Here is a 24778-nt window from a genome sequence, read left to right on the forward strand (position 1 = left end):
TGGTTCCTGTTTGGTTTTCCTTTTTCCTACACACACACACACACACACACACACACACACACACACACACACACACACACACACACACACACACACACACACACACACACACACACACACACACACCCTAACTCACATTCTCTCCTCATTCCCTCATCCCTCGCAAGCACGCGAACGCACACAAAATAACCATAGGTGTGAATCACAGAGTCTGGACAAAATGAACAGGCAGCCAACGGCAAATTGATAGTGAGAATACCTTTTCAATCGACATCCATTACACACAAAGACACGTGGATTTAACGTTGAAAGATAAGACCTGCATAGAATATATTAACAACAGAGAGAACATCGGATATAAAAGATACGAAGTTTAGTGAGACTAATATAACACCAGTGTCCAGTTAAAGTAATGGTTGTTATAAAGAGGTAAAGCTGAAGAAATTGGTAGTTTAGATTGTAGTAGTGGTGTGGGTGGTGGTAGGTAGTAGTAGTAGTGGTAGTGGATGTGGTGGTGGGTGGTGTGGTAGGAGGAGGGGAGGGGTGACGGGCTGCGAGTAACCTCAACGCGTCAGTAGGAAGGTGTAGCTCTCAGGGAGAGGATGACGGCTCGCTCCTGTGTGTTGTTGCTGACTACAGCACTTCTCTCTCAGCCTCTTCACCAGGTGCGTCCATCTCCCGCTCCTCTTCACAACTTACCCATAGTCTGAAACAAATAATTGACATTTATTTTTGCAGTCATATGAATCGAAAATTGGCTGGAAATATGTGAAATTTGTCAAATAGCCTCTCAAAGTGAGTCTTACAGAAGATGTAGTTTATATATTTGCTTTTGTGAAAATGATTATAGGTAAATTATATGGAAGGTAAGGTATAATATATCGCTAAACATGTGAAAGTAACATTACTGTCAAACTGGCGTGGAATAGTGACATCACTGTAAAGCTGTGGTGGAGCATTGATGTCACTGTTAAGCTATGGGTCAGTAATGACATCACTGTCAAGCTGTGAAGAAGTAATTTACATCGCTCTCAAACTGTGGTAAAGTAGTGACGTCACTGGCAAGTAATGGTGAAGTAATGATGTCACTGTTAGGCAGTGGTGAAGTTATGACGTCTCTGTCAAGCTGTGGGGAAGTAATGGACATCATTAGCGCTCTGTGGTGAAGTAATGTACATCACTGTCGCTGTGTTAAATAATGGACATCACTGTCGCTCAATGATGATGTAATGGACATCACTGTTGCTCTGTGAAGTAATGGACATCACTGTCGCTCTGTAGTGAAGTAATGGACATCACTGTCGCTCTGTAGTGAAGTAATGGACATCACTGTCGCTCAGTGATAAAGTAATGGACATCACTGTCGCTCTGTAGTGAAGTAATGGATACCACTGTCGCTCTGTGATAAAGTAATGGGACATCACTGTCGCTCTGTGGTGAAGTAATGGACATCACTGTCGCTCTGTGATAAAGTAATGGACATCACTGCAGCTCTGTGGTGAAGTAATGGACATCACTGCCGCTCTGTGAAGTAATGGACATCACTGCCGCTCTGTGGTGAAGTAATGGACATCACTGTCGCTCTGTGGTGAAGTAACGGACATCACTGTCGCTCTGTGGTGAAGTAACGGACATCACTGTCGCTCTGTGGTGAAGTAACGGACATCACTGTCGCTCTGTGGTGAAGTAACGGACATCACTGTCGCTCTGTGGTGAAGTAACGGACATCACTGTCGCTCTGTGGTGAAGTAATGGACATCACTGTCGCTCTGTGGTGAAGTAATGGACATCACTGTCGCTCTGTGGTGAAGTAACGGACATCACTGTCGCTCTGTGGTGAAGTAAAGGATTTCATTTCCGCTCTGTGGTAAAGTAATGGACATTACTAAACAAAAGCTTTAATTTATAATACCTCCTCCGTCGTTTCTTAAACGGAATACAAACATATTCTAATTCTAGGAGCAGTAGCAAGTAGATTATTTCAATGGTAGCAGGTTGAGTACTATCAATAATAATAGCAGTTGTGAGATTTTTTATAATTGTTTCCTTTTATTTATCTTTCGAGTTTTTAGGTTTTGTTAGGAACATTGAGATATTTTCTAGGTACCCACGCAGAGATACTCTATAGTATCCAGAGATACTCTCTAGAAGCTCTATAAGCTGCAGCTTTGTCAGAGTAATTGTCGCTCTTTTTCCGTCCGTTGCCGTGAGTTTGATGTACTTCCGCCAGTGCTTCTCTGGTGTGCGTACTGGCAGTAGTGTCTCCCTTGCTGTGAGTACTGGTGGTATTAGCTCCCCTGGTGTGGGTGCTGAAGGAGTATTGCTCCCCTGGTGTGCGTGCTGAAGGAGTATTGCTCCCCTGGTGTGGGTGCTGAAGTAGTATTGCTCCCCTGGTGTGGGTGCTGAAGGAGTATTGCTCCCCTGGTGTGGGTGCTGAAGTAGTATTGCTCCCCTGGTGTGCGTGCTGAAGGACTATTGCTCCCCTGGTGTGGGGTGCTAACGGGAGTAACTCCCCTGGTGTGTACACAGGTGGGTCATCTAACCCAACACCAGCGTGGTAAAAGTCAGTGTGTAGCGAAGTTATGGCGCCAGCAGGAGGGTAATTTGACAGTAAATATATGTACCTACTTTTACGACCTGACCGAAATCCAACATCATCATGTATCTGGAACAAAACAAAATGGTGGTAGCAGCGAGGGCCGAATTTTCCTCATGGAAAATTGTAGAGGATTATTTTTCTGAAGTTATTGTGATATTATTATAGTACCAACAAACAGGTAACAAAATTTTTCATGTAAGATGGCATGGTACGTTGACCGTCGAGTTTGCTAATTGTCGGTTTTGTTTTAAGAAAACTTTTGTCTCTTGTCTTTTGTCTTTCAACTTCTGGTGCTGGTATTAATGCGGAATCATTGTAAATAGTTGGATAATTACACGATGCTGTTCTCGTGGTCATCCAACCAGTTACTTGCCAGACCTAGCGTCATTTAACCGACTATCCGAGTGATGCGCATGTCATCTACTGCGTCAAGCCTGTGTGTGTTCATTATTTGTGCCTGCATGATCGAGCTGTTAGCTCTTGGACCCCGCCTTTCTAACCATCTGGTGTGTAATGTACTGACTCCCGACCTATTTTTCATCTTACCACATCTACTATACATATGTTTCTCTATCACACACACACACACACACACACACACACACACACACACACACACACACACACACACACACACACACACACACACACACACACACACACCCATGATGCAACCCACAGTCCATGTCTATCTTTCAGGTACCTATTTACTGCTAGGTAAACAGGGGCTAAGTAAACAAATGGGCACTTTCTTTCACTCTGCTCATTTTTTTTTCTCGTTCTGGAATCGAACCCGGGCCCTTAGGACTACAACCCCCGATCCCTGTCCACTCGGCCCGGGGTTGTGTGGGTGTGTTTTGATGGAGAAGGTTGACTGTTGCCGCGAGAGAAAATCACTGTTTATGCTGGTGATACTCTGTAGTGAACAAACTTTCTCTTCTGCCGCTGTGTGTGAGAGAGTTCCTGTCTGTAGTCCGGGACCTTGTGGACGAATGTGCGTGTCAGTTCACACACGACTTTTGCTTCATTTAACGTCTATAGACTCGTACAAAATTAAATCCTTTAACCAGAACACTCAAATTAGTAACAAAAATGATCAAGCTACTGAATTTTACTTCAAATTAATTATAGTTTCGTTTACCCAGAAAATTACCCGCGATTTGTAATAAATTTCTGATGTCTCATATTTGCACCTAGTCACTCATACTTGTGTGCCTGTCATCCTCTTGACTGTCATCCTCGTGACTGTCGCACATATGTCCAGCATACTTACACCTGCCACGAGACGTAGCTGAAATATCATGTGTCTGTCACGACTATGCCCAAGAATTTATGCAAGTCTTGGAGTAGAAACACACACACACACACACACACACTCACACACACACACACACACACACACACACACACACACACACACACACACACACACACACACACACACACACACACACACACACACACATATAGGCCTAGGTCCTGGTTGGCCTACCTACCAGCGGATGTTGGTAGGTAATGTTAGTTTTACTTAAGTGCTAGAGGTTTTGTTATTATATCTGTGCAAATAATTACCAAATTTTAATATAACAACAAATATATTGATAATACGATTTTATAATGTTTAAAGCATGGCCTTTACCTGTCATGAAGTTTTGCCATAGCCATATTTAACTTAGGTATGGTTGCCATTGTTGTTTTCTTGCAGTTATTGATGTAATACCTAAGTATATTATAATTATATAATTTAACAAAACATAAGATTCATTTTTGGTTCAGTTAAATATTTTACAAAATACGGCTCTTTGTTGCGAAAGGGAGCAAGAGAGAGAGAGACAGAGAGTGAGAGAGAACGAGAGAACGAGAGAAAGAGAGAGAGAGAGCAAGAGTGAACTTCACGGAGATGGCCTACTTAAGCCACAGCACCAAGGCTGACTGACCTACACTGCTTCCCCCACCAGGAGGTGTGCGGAGACGTCCGCTCCACTGACGCTCCTGCGCAGGTTAACTGTATTGTTCCTGCGCATGCCCAAAGGCATCATCATGATGTTCTCTAGGCCACATTCTCACTACTGTATTACGTTGTACAATTCTTGGTTTTGAGAAGTGCTTAATGTAGAAAGGTTTTCCTCACGGACATCATGTATATTCTTTCTTTCAAAATGTTGAGAGCAACAATCTTGTTCTGTTTTGTCTTTATTGGTTCTCTTGTACAATTCATGGTTATTATTGGTATGCTGTATAATTGTTTTTTTCATTGGTGAGCTGTATAATTCTTGGTTTCTAGTGGTTCCTACACCTTGTCTTCAGTGCAGTAAATGGTTCACTTTCACTCCGGTTGCGTGTGTGCGTTAATGAATAAGTGTGTGTGCTTGTCCGCACGCGTTTGAGTGTGTGTAATCAACATTCTATCATCAGGTACAGGTTTCCTTGCCTTTTAGGGCTGTCAAATCAACATTGGCAGCTGCGGGATAGAATGTGCCGCAACAACATCTTTCCATTTCAACTATTGGTTACTGTGACATTGAAAATAGTTTTTTCTGTCTCTGATCCCTTGTTCGTGTTCCAGCCATGTCATACAGTGCTGTCTATTGCTCTGAGTATTTTGTGCGTGGTGATCATTTCTCCTTTGTTTCTTTTCTAGTAATGGGAACTTTATATTTTGTCATGGAAATTTAATTAAATTACCTCTAGGTCTGGTCTGGTAGCATACTGCCTGACTTTCTCAGGATTCTTTTTATGTGTAACGAAAAATTGACTCAGTGACGAAAAATGGACAATCAGTGACAATTAAATTGACGATAAATTGACTCAGTAGATGTTCCATAATTGATCTGATATGTGGGATACGTTCCTGTACTGCTCCCTTTTCAGATTTCTAAAGAGACTTCTAATTGGGCGGTTATAACTAGGAGCTGCCTCGTATGGGCCATTAGGCCTTCTGCAGCTTCATTGATTTGTTTTGTTTTTATTTCATTCAGCCTCTAATAGTATATGCTGCTAGGTAAGGTAGGTAATTACCAGATGTGAACGCTAAGCCATTAGCGTTCTCAACAACCACACGCACGCAACAACGTGCCCCTGGGGCGTTCTCAACAACCACACGCACGCAACAACGTGCCCCTGGGGCGTTCTCAACAACCACACGCACGCAACAACGTGCCCCTGGGGCGTTCTCAACAACCACACGCACGCAACAGCGTGCCCCTGGAGCGTTCTCAACACGCACGCAACAACGTGCCCCTGGAGCGTTCTCAACAACCACACGCACGCAACAACGTGCCCCTGGAGCGTTCTCAACACGCACGCAACAACGTGCCCCTGAAGCGTTCTCAACACGCACGCAACAACGTGCCCCTGGAGCGTTCTCAACACGCACGCAACAACGTGCCCCTGGAGCGTTCTCAACAACCACACGCACGCAACAACGTGCCCCTGGAGCGTTCTCAACACGCACGCAACAACGTGCCCCTGGAGCGTTCTCAACACGCACGCAACATTCTGCCTCTGGCCATGACATCGACCCATAATCTAGCGTGAGAAAGTGTTGTTCATCCATAAAAAACGAAACGTTCTTGTTCCTGTTACTGTAGTTCCGTAATGAACCGGTGACAGGATGTTAGAGTGGATCACCTGCACCACCTGGTACCTAGTGGTACTGGTACCTAGTGGTACTGGTACCTAGTGGTACTGGTACCTAGTGGTACTGGTACCTAGGGTACTGGTACCTAGTGGTACTGGTACTTAGGGTACTGGTACCCAGTGGTTCTGGTACCTAGTGGTACTGGTACCTAGGGTACTGGTACCTAATGGTACTGGTACCTAGTTCTCAGTGGGTATTGCCTCTTTACCCAGTGGGTGGAGAGCTGGTGCATAGTAGTTCTCACTGGATATAATATTTGCATGCTTTATTTTCATGCTATTTTCACTAGCCACTCAGACATTGATAGTCAACTTGATTGTTATGCACTACAGCTTAGAAAGGAGTGATGCATTTAATGGTAGTGTAGGTCTGCTGGACAGGGTAAAGCAACTAACCAGAAGAGAAAGCAGTTTCACCCTAACTTGATGCTTGCAATCATTAAGGATATACTATCGCAGAGAGATAGGTTGTTGACAAGCATTTTAAATCCTGTTGGGATCATACCTGTTACATAAACAGAGTTTAGAGTGAGTGATCCAGGCTAACCATTGAGTATGTGAATTTAAAATGCTAAGGCTGTGCAAATTGCTATAGCTTCGTGGTATGTATCGAACTGTACTCTCAAGATTCTAATGTTATCCTACATGACTGGTTCCCAACCGGTGGGTTACGGAACTTAATCTCTGAGTACTAGTACATCTAAATCATCGAGAATCAACATATTCTAAGTGTCCTGATTTTTCATTTTTGTTTTTCAATTACGAATGTGTGACGGAGGGGGGGGGAGGGGGAGAGGAGTTCGCAGATCTTTTGAGTATTATAAAATAGAGCCGCGAGTTCAAAGAGATTGGGAAGCACTGCGTTGCATAATTCGTCAATACGAAATATATAATAACCCCGCCGCTCTAATTGTAAGCTGTAAGATTTTGAACATCTGTACCCCTGTTTTAAAGCTTTTAGACCTAAATTTTTTATATTGAAAATACTAATTGTTGTTACAGGTAGAGTTACATGTCCTTGGATACAGGTCATACAAGAAAAGATATATGTTATAGAGAGAAGCCCAAATAATCAAAGAGACAGACACAAACACACAAACTGACAGAAACAGATGGACACAAACGAGCCAGCTACAAAACCCATCTATTCTGCTTACATCGAAGAGCCAAAAGAAATAAGTTGCCACCTGCAGGCAGCTGGCCATGGGGAGGGGTTGGGGGGGGGAGGGATCCATCTGCAGCCACCTGGACGTGGGAAAGGTAGGGAGGGGGGTAGCCCGCCATTTGTGTAACCTATCAGCTGATCGAACAAAACAATGGTAGTTATACACGACACCAGAGCGCTGTCCACTTAGCCGCGAGGACCCCCAAGTTATGCATGTGTGTGTATGTGTGTGTGTGTGTGTGTGTGTGTGTGTGTGTGTGTGTGTGTGTGTGTGTGTGTGTGTGTGTGTGTGTGTGTGTGTGTATGTGTGTGTATGTGTTTAACGTAAGCCAGTACAATGTTGTTTACATAGATAAATACAAAGCGGCTGTGATCACTGTCTTAGACGCGTGTTTAGTAAGAAAATAACGGTAAGTCTGATCAGGTTAACGCGGGTAGCAGCTTTCTTTGGTGTCTTCTTTCACTCGTATATTTCTTCCTTCAACACACTTAGGGACTCTTGCTGAGATATGGGATTTATGTGGCATGGAGAAAAGTCGGTCTCTAACATGCTTGTTTAAGAATAAACTGTGGGTCAGATACACACATTTTTACTCTCTCTCTCTCTCTCTCTCTCTCTCTCTCTCTCTCTCTCTCTCTCTCTCTCTCTCTCTCTCTCTCTCTCTCTCTCTCTCTCTCTCTCTCTCTCTCTCAATGTTTTTGCTCTTGTAAATTGATTCATTTATTACTTAGCTAATTCTGATTCAACTTCATTATTTTCTGAAATGCTCAGAAATTAATATATAAAATCAAGATTTGCTCAACAAATATTGAAAGTTCCGTTTGTCGGCTCAATGAACTTTCACGCCTAAGCTTTTACGCAAACAAGGCAGTATTTCCACTCATAAAGTATCAAAATTGCGTCAAAATTCCGGTGTTTTTGTAAAACTTATAACACAGCAATCTTGACGCTTTCTAGGACTTAATAAACATTGGCTTTGATAGGCTAGAAGGGAGTTCGATCCCATTATATTGTCTCAATATGTCATCGATACGTGCCTGTGATCTCACTGTGTGTTGCAGGATGTTGTTGTTGTTGTTTTAGATGTAGCTACTCAGAACGAAGTGTCCATGTAGCACGGGCTATGGTGAGCCCGTATGTGTTGCAGGATTGTGATCACTACAGCTTAATAGATGTGTCTCATCGCATCATTTAGTCTTCAGACTGTAACGGTGTTACCAGGAGTGTGAGGGCGCCACGTGACTCAGCTCAGCGCTCCTTCATACTAGTGTGACATTGCTCGTTATTCTTAATCACATTCTCACCTGCTTGCATGCACCAGAGACCTCCCAGACCCCCGTCATGCACTGGCAATCAGGTAGTCTACATTCTTGGGTGAATTTACATGTTGCATGAACTAAGGCGCGATTTTATGACCTGGATGGGACTGGATTATGCAATCTTGTAAGTTGGAAAAAAAACTTATGGACTGGGCTCTTCTATCCACGGTGAGCACCATTGAAGGTCTCTTCTATCCACCGACAATGATGGCTATCCTTTGGATCGCAGCTCTCACTATTATCAAGGATAATGGATAGTCTGCCTACTAATTTCCAACTCTTGACTTTTCTGATTACTCTTAATGTTAAAATCAGTTATTTCAGCCACGGTTCTGCCGAAATAGTTGAAGATTGCAGCAAATGAAAGCAGGTATCCAGCGTTTGCGATACTTCTGCTCTGTTGGTGTTTAATTTGAGTTTCTAAAGAGTTTACGTTTTTGCTTTGGAAACGTTGAGGATTTGCTGCTTTGTTTCTAGTATCTGCTGAAGCCTTTGTGTGTGTGTGTGTGTGTGTGTGTGTGTGTGTGTGTGTGTGTGTGTGTGTGTGTGTGTGTGTGTGTGTGTGTGTATATATTCACCTTGTTGTGCTTGCGGGGGTTGAGCTCTGCTCTTTCGGCTCGCCTCTCAACTGTCAATCAACTGTTACTAACTACTAACTAACTTTTTTTCGCACGCACACGCACACACACACACACACACACACACACACACACACACACACACACACACACACACACACACACACACACACACACACACACACACACATATGTGAATAGGTAAGTACATATACACAGGAAGCAGCCCGTAGCAGCTGTCTAACTCCCAGGAACCTATTAACTGCTAGGTCACAGTAAATTGTTATCAGGGTGAAGGAAACTCTGCCCATTTGCTTTTCCGCCGACTGCCGGGCTCGAACCCTAGTCCCTAGGTCCACGAGTCTAGAGCGCTGTCCACTCAGCCAGCCAGCCCCTTAAGGTGTGTGTGTGTGTGTGTATGTTTCTGAAACCGATCGCCCCTGTTTCACAGGGGCTATAAGAGTTAGAACAAATGGCCGGCCATTATCACCAAAGCGAATGAAGCTGGAGGAGATACTGATAGTTACACTGTCATAAAGAACTTTTCATACGGGTTCGCCATAGCCTGTGCTACTTGGAATTTTTTGTTCCAGGTAGCGAATCTTTAACAACACTCAGTGACCGCTTCCACAACTTGGTGTTAAGTGCTGAGGTAATTTACACACCAGGGAGGCTGAGACAGCAGCCACCAGGGAGGCTGACGCAGGAGCTGTTGCCTGCTCTGGCACTGTTTACCGTGAGCCGGGAGCCGGTCGGCCGAGCGGACAGCACGCTGGACTTGTGATCCTGTGGTCCTGGGTTCGATCCCAGGCGCCGGCGAGAAATAATGGGCAGAGTTTCTTTCACCCTATGCCCCTGTTACCTAGCAGTAAAATAGGTACCTGGGTGTTAGTCAGCTGTCACGGGCTGCTTCCTGGGGGTGGAGGCCTGGTCGAAGACCGGGCCGCGGGGACACTAAAAAGAGCCCCGAAATCATCTCACGATAACCTCAAATCATCTCAAGATAACCGTAGAGTGAGAAATCGACGCCACGTCAACATTAGTGTTAATACACACAGACATCACAATAACGTGATATTTCAAATGAACAAATCCACAAGGGCCTTGATGAGGGTTCGAACCTATGCAATGGATGTTGCCAACATGAATATGAGCAACATGAAATATATCTCATGCCTGGTTTAGCAGCTCATGTTAAGGGACATTCTCAAGACATTTTGTTATCTTAAAGATTGTTCCATGTTTGTCTTCCCTGTTGATTATATTATTCACTCTTGTCTCTAACTCGACTGTATCTCTTCGTCTTAGAACTAATACCAATTTTTTTAACTGGTTTTAGTTTCATATGCTTAGTATTCAGTATTTCATGAAATTATTTTAAATTTTGTAATCTTTTGATTTTAAACATTATTTTTAAAAAATCATACAGCGGGGCTGTAACTGTTTGGAATTTAAAAAATTACTGAGTAGCAGGTTTGACATTATACTTACCATGTAGGCTCAGTTGAGGGAGGCTCTCCAGTTGTGGGTACTGAAGTGTCAGTTGAGGGAGGCTCTCCAGTTGTGGGTACTGAAGTGTCAGTTGAGGGAGGCTCTCCAGTTGTGGGTACTGAAGTGTCTTCTGCATTCTCATTGGCTGGGGGTTTTATCTTGATTTTGTCGAGGATAAGGCGTACCTAAGAGTAAGCTGGCTTTTGATAGTTGAACAAGTGATTTATATGTAGTGCTTAGGCTATGTGTAATGTCCAATTGTCGTTGTATCCGTTAATTGTTTATGATAAACGGATCATGTTTCATATTCTGGCAGTCCAGCAGGTCAAGTACACTTCAGAACATGTACGTTTCTTGATTAGTATTATAACGAAATATATTTATATACCTTAAAGTGCAGATATGTTCCCTTATCTAATTATAGTGGAGTGAAGCGAGGCGTGCAAGATATTAATGGGGTTCCTTCTTCTTGCCACGAGTTTAAATAAAGACTGGTAATGATAGCAATTTCCTCTGGGCAGCGGCGGGTCGATCCTCTCGAGTCATAAATGGACCGGCGTGCTTCAGTACCTCGCCTCTCTCCCTCATCGTAAGTCGTCACCACCAACTCCAACAGCTATCACCACCATGTCATGTCCTCACTCCGGGCACCTCAGTCGTTGCGAGAATTGTCAGTCACAACTACGGAGCCTATCGCAAACACAATACTCACTCCACTACAATCATCTCTCACGTCCGCTACAATCATCTCACGTCCACTGCGATCGCCCGAGGAATGAGAAAATTGTTTGAAGTTTGCAATTGGCTGTACTGCTGGAAATGCCGTGAACAAGATTTCTCCATTAGTAAAAGTTGGTTGTTAGGTGCTAATGTCCACTCTACCAATTTACGTTAGTGGACTTTTCCCCCCTTCTCTCACGTAATAAAGTCTAACCTAATCTGTGCTGAGTGGCAGCGGTCAAGAGGAGAAATGGCGCGACCAGAGAAAACGGAAGCTGGAGACACATTTTACAGGGGAGACTCTAGGAAATAAATTATTTTAGCGAAATTAAATTTTTAATTAATTTTTGTCAGGGACAGGCGCCCATGTATATATTTTTTACATATTGATACTTTCGACCACACAGTTACAATGAACACTATCATTTCAAAAGGATAAGTTGGGGTATAATATTACACCCCGTGTATGTGTAAATCCTGAGCGGCTTGGGTTCGAATCCTGGTCGGGTCATTTAGAGTTCTTAGTGATTAGACTGGGGCTGGCGCGCCCCTCAGATACCTAACTACACAGTGCTCAATCTGTCACACTGAGCGTCAAGCTCCGCGTAACTCCAGAGGTAATGTTATGACGGTTTGGGAGAGCCGAACATCTGGGTCGCAATCGTGGGCGGACGGTCGATGTGGGGCGCTTATCACGGTGCTCTGTGTTAGGGAGTTGGTCCTCGCCGTCTGCCTCCAGTTACTCTCTGAATACTTTTGTTATCTGTATTCTCTTCCACTTTGTACATCTCTTCCCTGCTTCTTCTTTTTAACCCGTTTTCTATATTTAATTTACTCTTTTCTCTACTCGTTTCTTTTTTCCTTCCTCTCTTCTCGTTTCTTTTACTCCTCTCTTCGTCATTCCACTCTCCGTTTCCTCTTCTGGCTTCGTTTCCACGTTTCTCGTTCATTTTTTCCCATCTCTCAACGCCTACTCCTCCAGTTCCTATTTCTCCTCCCCGTTATCTCTCCTTTTATCAGATTTTCTTTATTTTGTATTGGTTGCTCCGAGCCCAATTCTGTGAAGGAGGAATTTACCGGCATAAAACACTTAGGTTTTACGATGCTATTGTTAATTTATATAACAACATTCAGCTCAAATATGGGGTGGATAATTCAGGCTCCTGGAAATGTTGTGAAGGGGATGTATAATTGTTCACGTTCTCGAGCCTTTTGGATGTTATCTACACTTCAGTCTGGGTATCGAATCTGTCTCCACTTCGTTTATTCCATTTGTTTACTACACCAATACTGAAAATAAACAAAGTCCTTTTCAGCTGGCTAGTTTCTTTGTGTTCCTATGTTTGGGTTCTATCCATGATAAGTAATTTGTCCTGGTCTACTCTTTCAGTACTTTTGAGTATTTTGTATGTGGTAAACATGTCTCCCCTGTTCCTTCTCATTTTCAGTAACGCAAGATTTAATTCCTTTAGGCTTTCCTCTTATCTCACGGCGGTCATCTCTGGGACTAGTATAGTGGCATCTCGCTATACTTCAGCTTACTTTAGTCCTGATCGAGATATGGACTTCACTCTGGTGCTGCATATTCCAGAAATAGTCTGACATGTGGTATACAGACTTCCGAATATCTCCTTGTTCAGATTTCTGAGGACAATTCATATGTTGGCAATGTTGCGCATGCAGCTCATAATATCCGTTTTGTGTTTTTCAGAAGATAGATTTGGTGAGATTTTAACCCTCTTTATTTTTCTCTGCGTCTCCAGAAAGGCTCCTTTTTTATTGGGCATCCGTTCCCCACAACCAGTTTCGTTACTTTGCAGTTGCTGGAGAACGACTTCAGTAGCCACTTGCCAGACAATTTGGTCTGTAGATGTGTTGTGTTTTTGTGATTATTCTCATGTTTGTGCTAACAGAACTTGGTGGTAGACTGCCACGCACTGAGTGAACATAGACGCCGATACCTGTATGATTGTCGAGGGCATCGAGGATACTGTCTCCAATCATCGAAGGTTAACAAATATAATCACAGAGACAAAAGTTTGAGAGATGATATAAAACTCACTCGAACCCAGAACGTTTCAGCAGTTAGGTGTCATACGCTCCAGTCTCTGTTCGAATTATTTAGATTTTTATGTAGAGTGATATGCACTTGTACGCAGTTACGTAGTGGAATATTTAAATTCCGGTATGTTCAGATTTGTAGAGTTCTCAACGAAGCGTCTGCGTGTCGTCCCACTGACACGCAAGATCGATGGTGCCCATATTTTCCGAAGCTTTTCTCTTGCGAGAAAGTGATTTGTATAAAGTGCTGGTTTACGCAGTTAAACGTGATTTTTTGCGTGTGGGGATTGTGTATTGCGTCATACATTGGAAGGAGTTTCATGCTAGGGTGAAGCAGTTGTAATGTTTCCATCTCTCGTGTCTGTCATTCTCCTTACTCCATCTCCCCGTTTTCTCCTTCCTTCCTCTTTAATCCTTCCCTGCCCTATTATTCTCCCTCGTCCTCCCCCCTTCCCCTCAAACCTCTAATCGGAGCCTCTTGTAGGAAACGTGGTGACGATCCCCAATGAGCTGGCCAGCTGACGTGCGGCCGGGTGCCAACGTTTCTCAGAATCTCCCGCTTCCTTATCCTCTCCCCCCCCCCCTCAGGCTTCACCCATAACCTCCCTCCCCCCCTGTCACACACCTCCAGTCACACACGCCTCCCCCTTACACACACACACACACACACACACACACACACACACACACACACACACACACTGTGGTGGAGGCTGACTCCATACACAGTTTCAAATGTAGATATGATAGAGCCCAATAGGCTCAGGAATCTGTACACCAGTTGATTGACGGTTGAGAGGCGGGACCAAAGAGCCAGAGCTCAACCCCCGCAAGCACAATTAGGTGAGTACAATTAGGTGAGTACACTCTCACACACACTTAGGTTCGACCAAAGGGCCAGGGATCAATCCACGCAAGCACAACTAGGTGAATACACACACACACACACACACACACACACACACACACACACACACACACACACACACACACACACACACACACACACACACACACACACACACACCTCGCCCCTATCCCCACAGGATAGGGGCGAGCACCTATAGGTGTTAATGCAGCCTGTCCTCAGGGAAAAGTTCCGCTCAAGGGAACGGACTGGGAACGACTACAAAATTAGTGCTTTTATCTACTCCTTACCCATGGTTAGTTTAGGTTAAGGTTACTTTAATGACACATTACAAAGGTCTACGATGCAATTGTCTCCGTTTTCGATTACCTATTTTATGACTCTTGAATACACTCGCAGAATGCCCCAACCCTCTCGTTAAGAGGAGAGTTCTGCGCATCACTGTGTGTCGCTCGCCGTTAACAGGCAGCATGAGCCCACCAGATCGAAGGTCAGCGGTGCCAGAATAGATTGGGCTCTCTACTAGTCTCTTGAGTTATATACGCAGCCCATTCTCTTCATTTTTCACAACGTGCGAAATGCAACGTCCTAACGTGACCAGAAACGCATCAACCTAAGCAACCCACCTAACCTAAGCCTGGATTTGTCATAGCACTTTGTTGTTACTATCAATAGATCCCGTTGTTGAGGATAAGATGCCTCTACTTAGGTTGGTTTCGAAGTTCTCCAAAAGTCGGACCACTCATCTTGCTCATGGTGCAACACACAACAGTTGCCTTACTCTCGGGTACCTATTATATATCAGGTGAACAGAGGCATCAGGTGAAAGGAAACGTGCCTAACTATTTCTGACCCGCCCGAGGATCGAACCCGGGGTCCCCGATTGTGTGCCGAGAACGAGAACATTACTACTACTACTGTACTTCTTTGTTTCCTGCAAATAAATAACCAAATGGTTGTAATTGTTTTTGTAAAAAAAATGGAAAAATAATTCCTTACATTTGTTACTGTTTCCTTAAATTTATCCACCTGTCTTTTCATCTCATTGGTCGTGTTTTGTACGTTGTAATTACCAACGTTACAAATTAAACCTACAGTGAAAGGTGGCGTCTTGCAAATGTCCACGTTTTCTTTGTATCTGCTAGGTCGGTTAGGTTAGGCGGGTTGCTTGGGTTGGTACGTTTCAGGTTAGGTTAGAAGGATGGATATCAAATCAAATCAAATCAAAACAACAAACGTGCTAGTTCGTCTCTGTGTGCGCTAGGCAGGTGTCTTGCTTTGTGGGAGAGTATAGGCAGCAACTGTATTCACCTAGTTGTTCTTGCGGGGGTTGAGCTCTGCTCTTTCGGCCCGCCTCTCAATTGTCAATCAACTATAACTAACTACTAACACACACACACACACACACACACATACACATACACATACACATACACACACACACACACACACACACACACACACACACACACACACACACACACACACACACACACACACTCACACTCCTTAACATAAGCGTATATTTTCGTCCTGACCTGCTAAAGCTGCGATCATGTCTCATTTATGTATCAGATGAAGCTGTCACGTTCTCTTTCCTGCACAGTCTCGGTGTTGGTCATTATGGCCGCTGCTCCCCATCACAGGACATTAACTTTGTTACAGCTGGGTGTGGCACTCCTCCTCTCCCTCCCCCTCCCCCATCCCTCTCTCTACCTCCCCCCCCCCGCTCTCTCCCCCCCTCCCCCCCCCCCCCACACACACACCCTTAAAATGACATAAAAGATCAGGTTGTAGAGGCAAATTCAGTTCACAACTTAAAAAATAGGTATGATATTGAAATAAGTCGGGAGTCATTGCATTAAGACAACCGGCGGCTAGAAAATCGGGGTCTAAGAGCTAGAGCTTGATCCAGCAGGCACAGATAGATGCGTTCATTCGCACATTTTATTTAGCAAACATTATGAAAATATGTTGCTAAAGCGAGCAAGATTTAATTTTAAAAACCTGCCTATCGAAGTTCAAGTCTTCAAATATTCAGGTTCGAGTCTGAAGACGACCCACAGACCCTCAGACCTTAAGAAGAACACTAAACTTACACAATAGCGTCGCAACTTCCGCATCATAAAGTTATTCCTCGCAAATTCCCGGTATTTGATTTTATTAGTGTGGCCGTAGAGTGAAAATTTCGTATGCCGTAATACGCTTTGCACACCCATTGAGGAGTTCTTCCGCCGATGTCCATTACTTTTATGCATGCTACAGGGGGAAAAAATCCTACAGCACCAAGGTCTGTCTGTCAGTTCGAAAATGACGACCTTATCCATAAACTAGATTTTTTATGTGACAGAATCTGAACATTAATTTATTTTGGAGATTCTTTTGAAACGCTACATAACTTTAAAGCTTCCGTCTGAAGCGAAAATTCAACGTCAACGCTTGTCTTGAAAGCAAATGGTTAACAAAATTACTGAATTAGAGGGTTGTTGCGTCTCCAGATCGGGTACTGTGTACTCCCTCTTCACAGCTGTTGTCGCAAGGCAATGATTTATTCCTGCATGAACTGGTGATGACTTCGGGGGTGAAGAGTGTGACGGCTGGGCGGAACTGGGTAGTTAACGATTTCTGAGGTGAACTGGGTGACGACATCTGGGCGGAACTGGGAGTAAACATTTGCGTAACAATTTACAGAGATTTTGCCGTGTACATGATACAACATCAGCGTTCATAAGTGTCCGTGCATTTTAGTGCATATTTTGACTCAAAAACAGTTTCTCTTCTCATGCTTTTATGTACTTTCAATATACTCGTTTCTTTAATATTGCGGAAAAAGCAATATCTGTCATGACCATCTGTCAGCTGGTGACAGATGGTCTGTCTCATATGGACTTTCCCACTCCTTTCTCCCCTTTTCCCTTCCCACACTCACACATACACTAGGGTCTTACAGCCGAGTGGTCAGCGTCCGGAATGTTTATACCACGGACCAAGCCCCTGATACCTCTAAGTTACCTAACAGCAAATAGCTACCGGGGAGTTAGTCGTCGTGGGCTGCATCCTAGCGAGGTGTGTCAAATATATAATAGATACGACAGGGTAAAAATAATAATAGATCGGGAGTCAGTATTCTGACTCTTAGGAAGGCGGGGACCAAGAACTAACAGCTTGATCCTGCAAATATACGTACACACAAACGTCCATATATGATTGGTGGAAGATGTAGCGCGCGCGTGCGTGTGTTTGTGTGTGTGTGCGTGCATGTGCGCATCATTCAGCATGTGCTTGCTGCTTTATGGTAATAAGCACACATCCTCAAGCGAGCTGGCCAGAAATTCCACATTTAAGTGCATTCTACAACATACACCATAGTAAGTCATAAAAGCGCACACACACACACTAGCGTAACCTGCACACACTCGTTCCAAGCGAGTAACAGTGGCATGCAGGAAATAACGCCTACATGCAAACGAGGGTGCACGCTCGCACACACGAAAACACACACACACACACACACACACACACACACACACACACACACACACACACACACACACACACACACACACACACACACACACACACACATTTGTCTACTACTCTTCAGAGTAGTAGACAAATGGAATGCATTAGGAAGTGATGTGGTGGAGGCTGACTCCATACACAGCTTCAAGTGTAGATATGATAGAGCCCAGTATGCTCAGGAATCTGTACACCAGTTGAGAGGCGGGACCAAAGAGCCAGAGCTCAACCCCCGCAAGTACAATTAGGTGAGTACACACACACACTCACACACACACACACACACACACACACGTTTCAAATGGAGATATGATAGAGCCTAATAGGCTCTGGCATGTGTACAACAGTTGATTGACAGTTGAAAGGCGGCACCAAAGAGCGAAAGCTGAACCCCAGCAAGCACAACTAGGTGAGTACACGCATGCACGCACGCACACAGTATATGAATTAAACAAGGCGGTCGTAAATGCCATTTCCATGCGCTGTTAAATGTTGAAAAAAAATTGCAGGCCATATGGTAGTCGTGTGTCATCGCATTAGACCAGACTGGCAGCCTGAAGCTACTCATCATCAGGTTATGTTCGTCCAAGCTGCTTCCCAACCCAAAGACGCATTCAGTAATTTTAACTGCGCACTTTAAATTGTTATCTTTCTTAAATATCATTAAATATTAACATAATTGAATTTGGTGTACTGTTAGGCATAGGTTAGGTGTTTAGGTATTGTTGTCAATTATTATTGTTGTTTTAGATTCAGCTACTCAGAACAAAAAGTTCCAAGTAGCACGGGCTATGGTGAGCCCGTAACCTGGATTTGTAGACTTAACTAGATGTATATATATTGGTGACTACAGCCAGGTGCAAACTTATCCTAGCAAGTATAAAAAGATTAGTACACGTACGCTGACGACTGAGACCAGGCTAAGTCACGTGTCAGAGGAGCACCGGTGAGGGGGCGTGATGGCTGGTGTGAACGACCCCTCCCTCTCCCCTCCAACCCCCCCCCTACCCCCCCTACCCCCCATACCCCCCTACCCCCCCTACCCCCCCTACCCCCCCCCCCACCTACCACCCCCCCTACACCCCCCACCTACCACCCCCCCCCCCAAAGAATGTCTCCACAGTGCACGTGGGAGGGGGGGGGGAGGGGGGAGAAGCCACGATGGTTCGCTATTGTCAGCGTCATTGTCGACGTCATCGTTGCTGTTGATGTCGTTTTTATCGACGTCATAATTTGTCTTTTTTAAGTTTGCTCTCATTTATAAATAAGAAAATAAATTCGGGATTTTTTAATGAAGGATCATTAAAAAACATGCGTAAATTAAAAAATTATGTGTATATAACATGGAGTAAATTAAGTAGAGTGAAGGTGAAATATATATATATATATATATATATATATATATATATATATATATATATATATATATATATATATATATATATATATATATATATATATATATAGGGAAGGAGTACCACCTCTGGCTGGAAGAAGGGGACCCTTAGCCTCGGAGGAAATCACACATATCGCATTAGAGGGAATGTTTAGATCCCCTCCAATATACAGCAGCGGTATTTGCAACAGGGTGAAAGCAGATCAATACGGACTACATGGGCTGCACTGCAGAAGATCCAAGGACTGGCATGCAAGACATAACGAGGTCAATGACATAATCGACAAGAGCCTTGTCTCAGCTCAGTGCCCAGCGGAGAGAATCCCTTGTATCCTGTGAACCAAAACCCGGATGACCTCCACTTCTTTCAGATAGCATCACAATATACCCCCGGAAGAGGGGCAGACAGCTGGTGTGGGACTACACGTGTGTATCCACTCTCACTGACACCTACATACACTTCTGTGCTGATCAAGCAGGCGGGGCGGCCAACCACAGGGAAACAGCAAAATCAATCAAGTACGGGCGACTGGAAGGTCAATTCACCTTTGTTTCCATAGCGTCTGAGACGCATGGCCCCTGGGGTTGGAACGCCTTGGGATTTCTCAAGGAATTGGGTTCCAGGCGCATTGATATCATCATAGTTCCAAGGACTGCCAATTTCTTGTTTAAGTGCCTCAGAGTGGCGATCCAGAGGGAAAACGTCTGCTGCGTCCTAAGTTTCTGTCCGGAAAAGGGAGGAGCTTCAAGAGATCCATAATCTTTAAACACTCACTGTATTAACTTTAATGTACATCTTGTAACCTTTATATATATATATATATATATATATATATATATATATATATATATATATATATATATATATATATATATATATATATTATATATATATATATATATTTATTTATATATATATATATATAATAATAATAATAAGTCTTGTTCAGGAACGACATTTAATAAACGATTTTTTCAGGTCGATGGAGGCAAAATATTCTTCCCCGAATCAAAAGCAACGGTTAGGCAACTCCTAACAGTGGAAAAACATCTCCCAGCAGGTGGAGAAGAGTCCTTAATAGCGGAGGATCAGCCCCTAGCAGCGGAGGATCAGCCCCTAGCAGCGGAGGATCATCCCATACCAGAAGAGTTCGGATCCCGCGAGCAACGAGGGTTTTGGGAGAGCGACCTCTTCTTCCTCCAAAAGTTGTCGGGACTCTTCGGTGGTGATGACGAACCTCAGCCTCAGCGCCGCAAGACCTCGAACCTGCGACCCGAACCCTTGCCGCCGCAGATCCTCTACTCCCAACGCAGGAAGGTCACCAACACGCCTGGGCACCACAATCAAGTGAAGCAGGGCCCGAGACTTCCTCCTCGGACACGCTTCCCATCGTCCCACCAGGGTTCACAGGTGTTGAGGGCGCCACAACATAATAATTCTCCCGTGTTCAGGCCACCTCGTCAGACTGTGCGGGTTACTGCCCCTCCTAACCACGTCGTTCCGCCTCCTCCCGATAACTCTGGTCAGTTTTCACAAAACCAGCAAGTTGCTTTCCACCTCCCGCCCCCGCCGCCCACGCCCCCGAAATCTGATTCAAATTTCCCCATTAAGGAATCGACAAATTTCCCATACCAGTTTGTGAGGCCTGGAAATGACCTTCCTATTAACAACAACATCTTGCCACATGTTTCAGCGTCTGCCCCGCCTGGAAAACACCTGTCCTCCAACAACAATTTCCCACAGAGTGTTCTAGTCACTGCCCCGCCTAGAAATCATCTACTTTTCACTAGTAACATTTCCCCACAGCATCTTCCCGTGTCCGGCCCGCCCCGAGCGGATACGCTTCGCCCTAATCTTCCTGGAGCACCACCGCCTCGCGCTGTTTCAACCCATTCGAACACCTTGAAAGCTCCTCTGCCACTCCACTCGAACACTCGCCGGCCTCTTCCTCCACCCCCTAAGACAGTCAAACCCAAAAAGCCAACGATGTTGGGAAGTCTGTCGGACTTTTCTTCAGGGACCTTTGGCAATATCCATCACCCCCAGAAACACCCTAGACCAGCACCACATCCCCAGAGAGTCATCATCCCAGCCAACCCAAAACCCTCTCTGAAGAAGGACTTCAAACCGAGTCTCGAGTTCAAACCCAGTCCTCAAGAAGGAAAAACTGCGTCCGATGCCTTCCAGCCCGTGTTCGTAGCTTCCCCTTTCATGGACGACTTGGGAGACGATGTCATGAAACCCATGAAAGTGGCTTCAGTACGCTCTCTCCCCGTCCAATCCACCACTCTACCTGAACTGCAGGATTTCTTCTGAAAAAAGTGAATGAATGAATGAAATGCGATATTTATTTTTAACGTAAACGGCAGAGAGAGATGAGACACTTTTTTTGTTCCCAGTCATGAACGAGGATTGGGAAGAATAGTATATAAAATGAATTCTATTTAATAACTATTATTAATTAAAGAGGATTTCCAATAGTGAATCCAGAGACAGTTGAACTTGGATGGATGTCGGTGTTGTAAATGTAGAATGTTAGCCACCGCGTTATTATCTCCTGCATATTAAACTGGTTGACTGTTACTGAGTTGTGCCTCATCTGTTGCTTACAAAATCCGCTAAAGTATCAACACAAGAGTGAATTTTGAATGAAGTGATTAAAGTTGATTTTTTAGTGAAATGCGCACGTTAAAAAAAAATCTTATTTCATTATTTCTTTGCAAATTATTATACTTTGCGCTCGTTAGTTAAGTTTTGAATATCATTGCTAAGACCCTTTAATACACTATCTGTTAATATATTCCATTGGTATGCTGAGTTAAAACAATTAGATGGTAATTATAATTATGAAAGTATTGTGCAGTATTTTGAAACATGAAATTTTAGACAGTATGGTAACATGTGTTAGTTTTTATTTAAACGGCAAATGTCTCAACATAGAAGTGATCTAAAATTGTCTCATTTTCTGCTCTGTTGTTTACAGAATGTATGATTCTATGTCCTCCGTCATTTCTAACTAACGTATTTTATTTATTTTGTAATCATTGATGTTTGCTACATTTTGTATATGTATTAATTATTCAATTTTCACCCAATCCATTTCATCCATTCCTGTATCCCTCAATCTTAAGTCACTCGCTAATTATGCATTCACGTTCTTATACAACACCTACCTCTGACGTCCTCCAGATGACATCTGGAACTTTGACGATGAAAAGATTAGGCGAACCTGCGCCTGTGGCGGCTTTCAACAAGGTAGCGATGCTGGCTGGCAAGGAAACCCAGATAATCTAAATGACCTTATTAGCCTTTTTTTATTGCACTCCAGATGCGCTTTTATACAGACCTACCTTGGCACCACTTCTATTTTATGGTTTGCCGGACGTGCTTGTATACCACTTATCGTTATTGAACATATCCTTGTCAGACACAGTTTCCTGGAGTGGGCCAGGCTTGCTTTGTGATTAATTGGCTTAGCCTTCCAAGCCTTGCCCTTGGCTCCCCAAGCTTGGCCTCGGGCCGGGCTTGGGGAGTAGAAGAACTCCCAGAACCCCATCAACCAGGTAATTGATCTTTAAGCTTGCTGCTTGGTGCGGCTCGCAGGCCCATGTATCCATTACAACATATCTGATTCAGCTTTATTGTATACTAGACGACTCTCCCCATCCCATTACCACTAATACTGTCTTAAGACAAGCCAGACATACCTTGCTGACAAACACGGTACCTCAAGCAATGTTTTATTGTACCTGGAAGTACCCTTGTGAGACTTTCTTGTGATCAGTAATAATGTTACTCATTCAAGATATTTGTCATGACTTTTACAGTAACTTTCTCTCATGAAACCCCTCATATAATTGTGTTAATATTTACACCTTTATGTTACATTTTTAAACTGATGTGTCTAAGCGAATTTGATTATATAATTTATCGAACAGCTTCCAGTACCTTTGATTCTTTGATCATCGTTACCACTGTACACTATTCACATTTTTTATCCTCGTTACCATTATTTGGAGAACATTATTATCCCCCATTCACTGATACTCGTTACCAATGGTATTCAATATTCCACACATTCATTTGTCCCCATTACCACTACCACCCATTCTCAAGTGATTGTTGGTTTCCGATATTTTCTCGTATTTTGCTATTCATCTTTCATATTTGAGTATTTTACCATCTAAAATGGTTATTTCTCATTGATACACATATCGTACCTCCCTTGTGTCACGTGTTAGGTTATCGTTTCATTGTGTTTCACATGAATTATACAAGATATGTTTTATGTACATATGTGACGAATGTGTTGTGTTAAAGACCAGCTGGACTGGTAACAATTATTTATTCTATCTATTAATGTTGAGTTTTATTTATAATCCCGTATTGTGATAAGAACAGTTACTGTGGGTAACTGTTGATTGTGTTTGAGGGATTTTGGTGTTGAATGCAACTTTTGACTTAATACCAGAAATTGCTGACAATATTTTCTTCTGTGTGTTTGCCTGTGTCTTGCTCATTTCCAAACACGTATAAATGTCAATCAGGCTGTTGCTGCACCAGAGTGTACGTGTGATACAGACTAGGTGCTAAGAGGTGAAACTCTGGAGTTAAGATGTGGGACCCGGGAGTTGGAGCTAAGAGGCGGGGCCCAGGAGTTGGAGCTAAGAGCTGGAACCTTGGAGCTAAGAAGCGGGGCCCAAGAGTTGGAGCTAAGAGGCGGGGCCCAGGAGTTGGAGCTAAGAGGCGGGGTCCAGGAGTTGAAGCTAAGACCTGGGACCCAGGAGTTGGAGCTAAGTGGCGGGGCCCTGGAGCTAAGAGGCGGGGCCCAGGAGTTGGAGCTAAGAGGCGGGGCCCAGGAGTTGGAGCTAAGAGGCGGGACCCAGGAGTTGGACCTAAGAGACGGGGATCATTGATTTGAGGATAAGAGGCTTTGAACTTGACATTTTTGCACTTGATCTTGAATTTTATTTTAGACTTAAAGTTTCACCAGATTTCATGAAAGTTACTACCAAGCAGCCTGAGTTATATGAAGCAGGTGTTTTACTCACCAACCGGACTTTTGAAAAGTAAATGAAAAACAACGATGTATTCTATCAAAGACTAGTAAGAAAAATATCACTGGTAAAATCCACAACTAATAATTAAATACAGTTTGCCAAAATGTCTGACTTAATTTTGAGTATTTCAAGGGCATGGCATAAACTGATTTAGAATTGCATTAATATAATCTAAAATAAAATACAATAAAATAAATTGTTGTTTCAAGATGGTAATTCCCAGTGTGGGAGTCACACCAGCTCTGTGACTTGTTAAGGAGGAAGATTTATTATTATTAACATCTTTATTGACAAAATTAATTACAATTTTGCCTAATCTGAGGATTTCGATTAAGTCTTATTAAAGGAGGAAGATCCTTCA

General features: G+C 43.6%; 1 protein-coding gene across 1 annotated transcript; it reads left to right on the forward strand.

Annotated features, from left to right (window-relative positions):
• The first annotated feature begins 212 nt into the window (after positions 1-212).
• Positions 213-23717, forward strand: LOC123746923 (uncharacterized). The gene is made up of 2 exons (XM_045728831.2): positions 213-665; positions 20336-23717. The coding sequence occupies exons 1-2, from the start codon at positions 603-605 to the stop codon at positions 21671-21673; spliced, it is 1401 nt and encodes a 466-aa protein (XP_045584787.2). The 5' UTR covers positions 213-602; the 3' UTR covers positions 21674-23717.
• The last annotated feature ends 1061 nt before the right edge of the window (positions 23718-24778 follow it).

The sequence above is a fragment of the Procambarus clarkii genome, chromosome 93 (genome assembly GCF_040958095.1).
Source record: "Procambarus clarkii isolate CNS0578487 chromosome 93, FALCON_Pclarkii_2.0, whole genome shotgun sequence".
Taxonomy (NCBI): domain Eukaryota; kingdom Metazoa; phylum Arthropoda; class Malacostraca; order Decapoda; family Cambaridae; genus Procambarus; species Procambarus clarkii.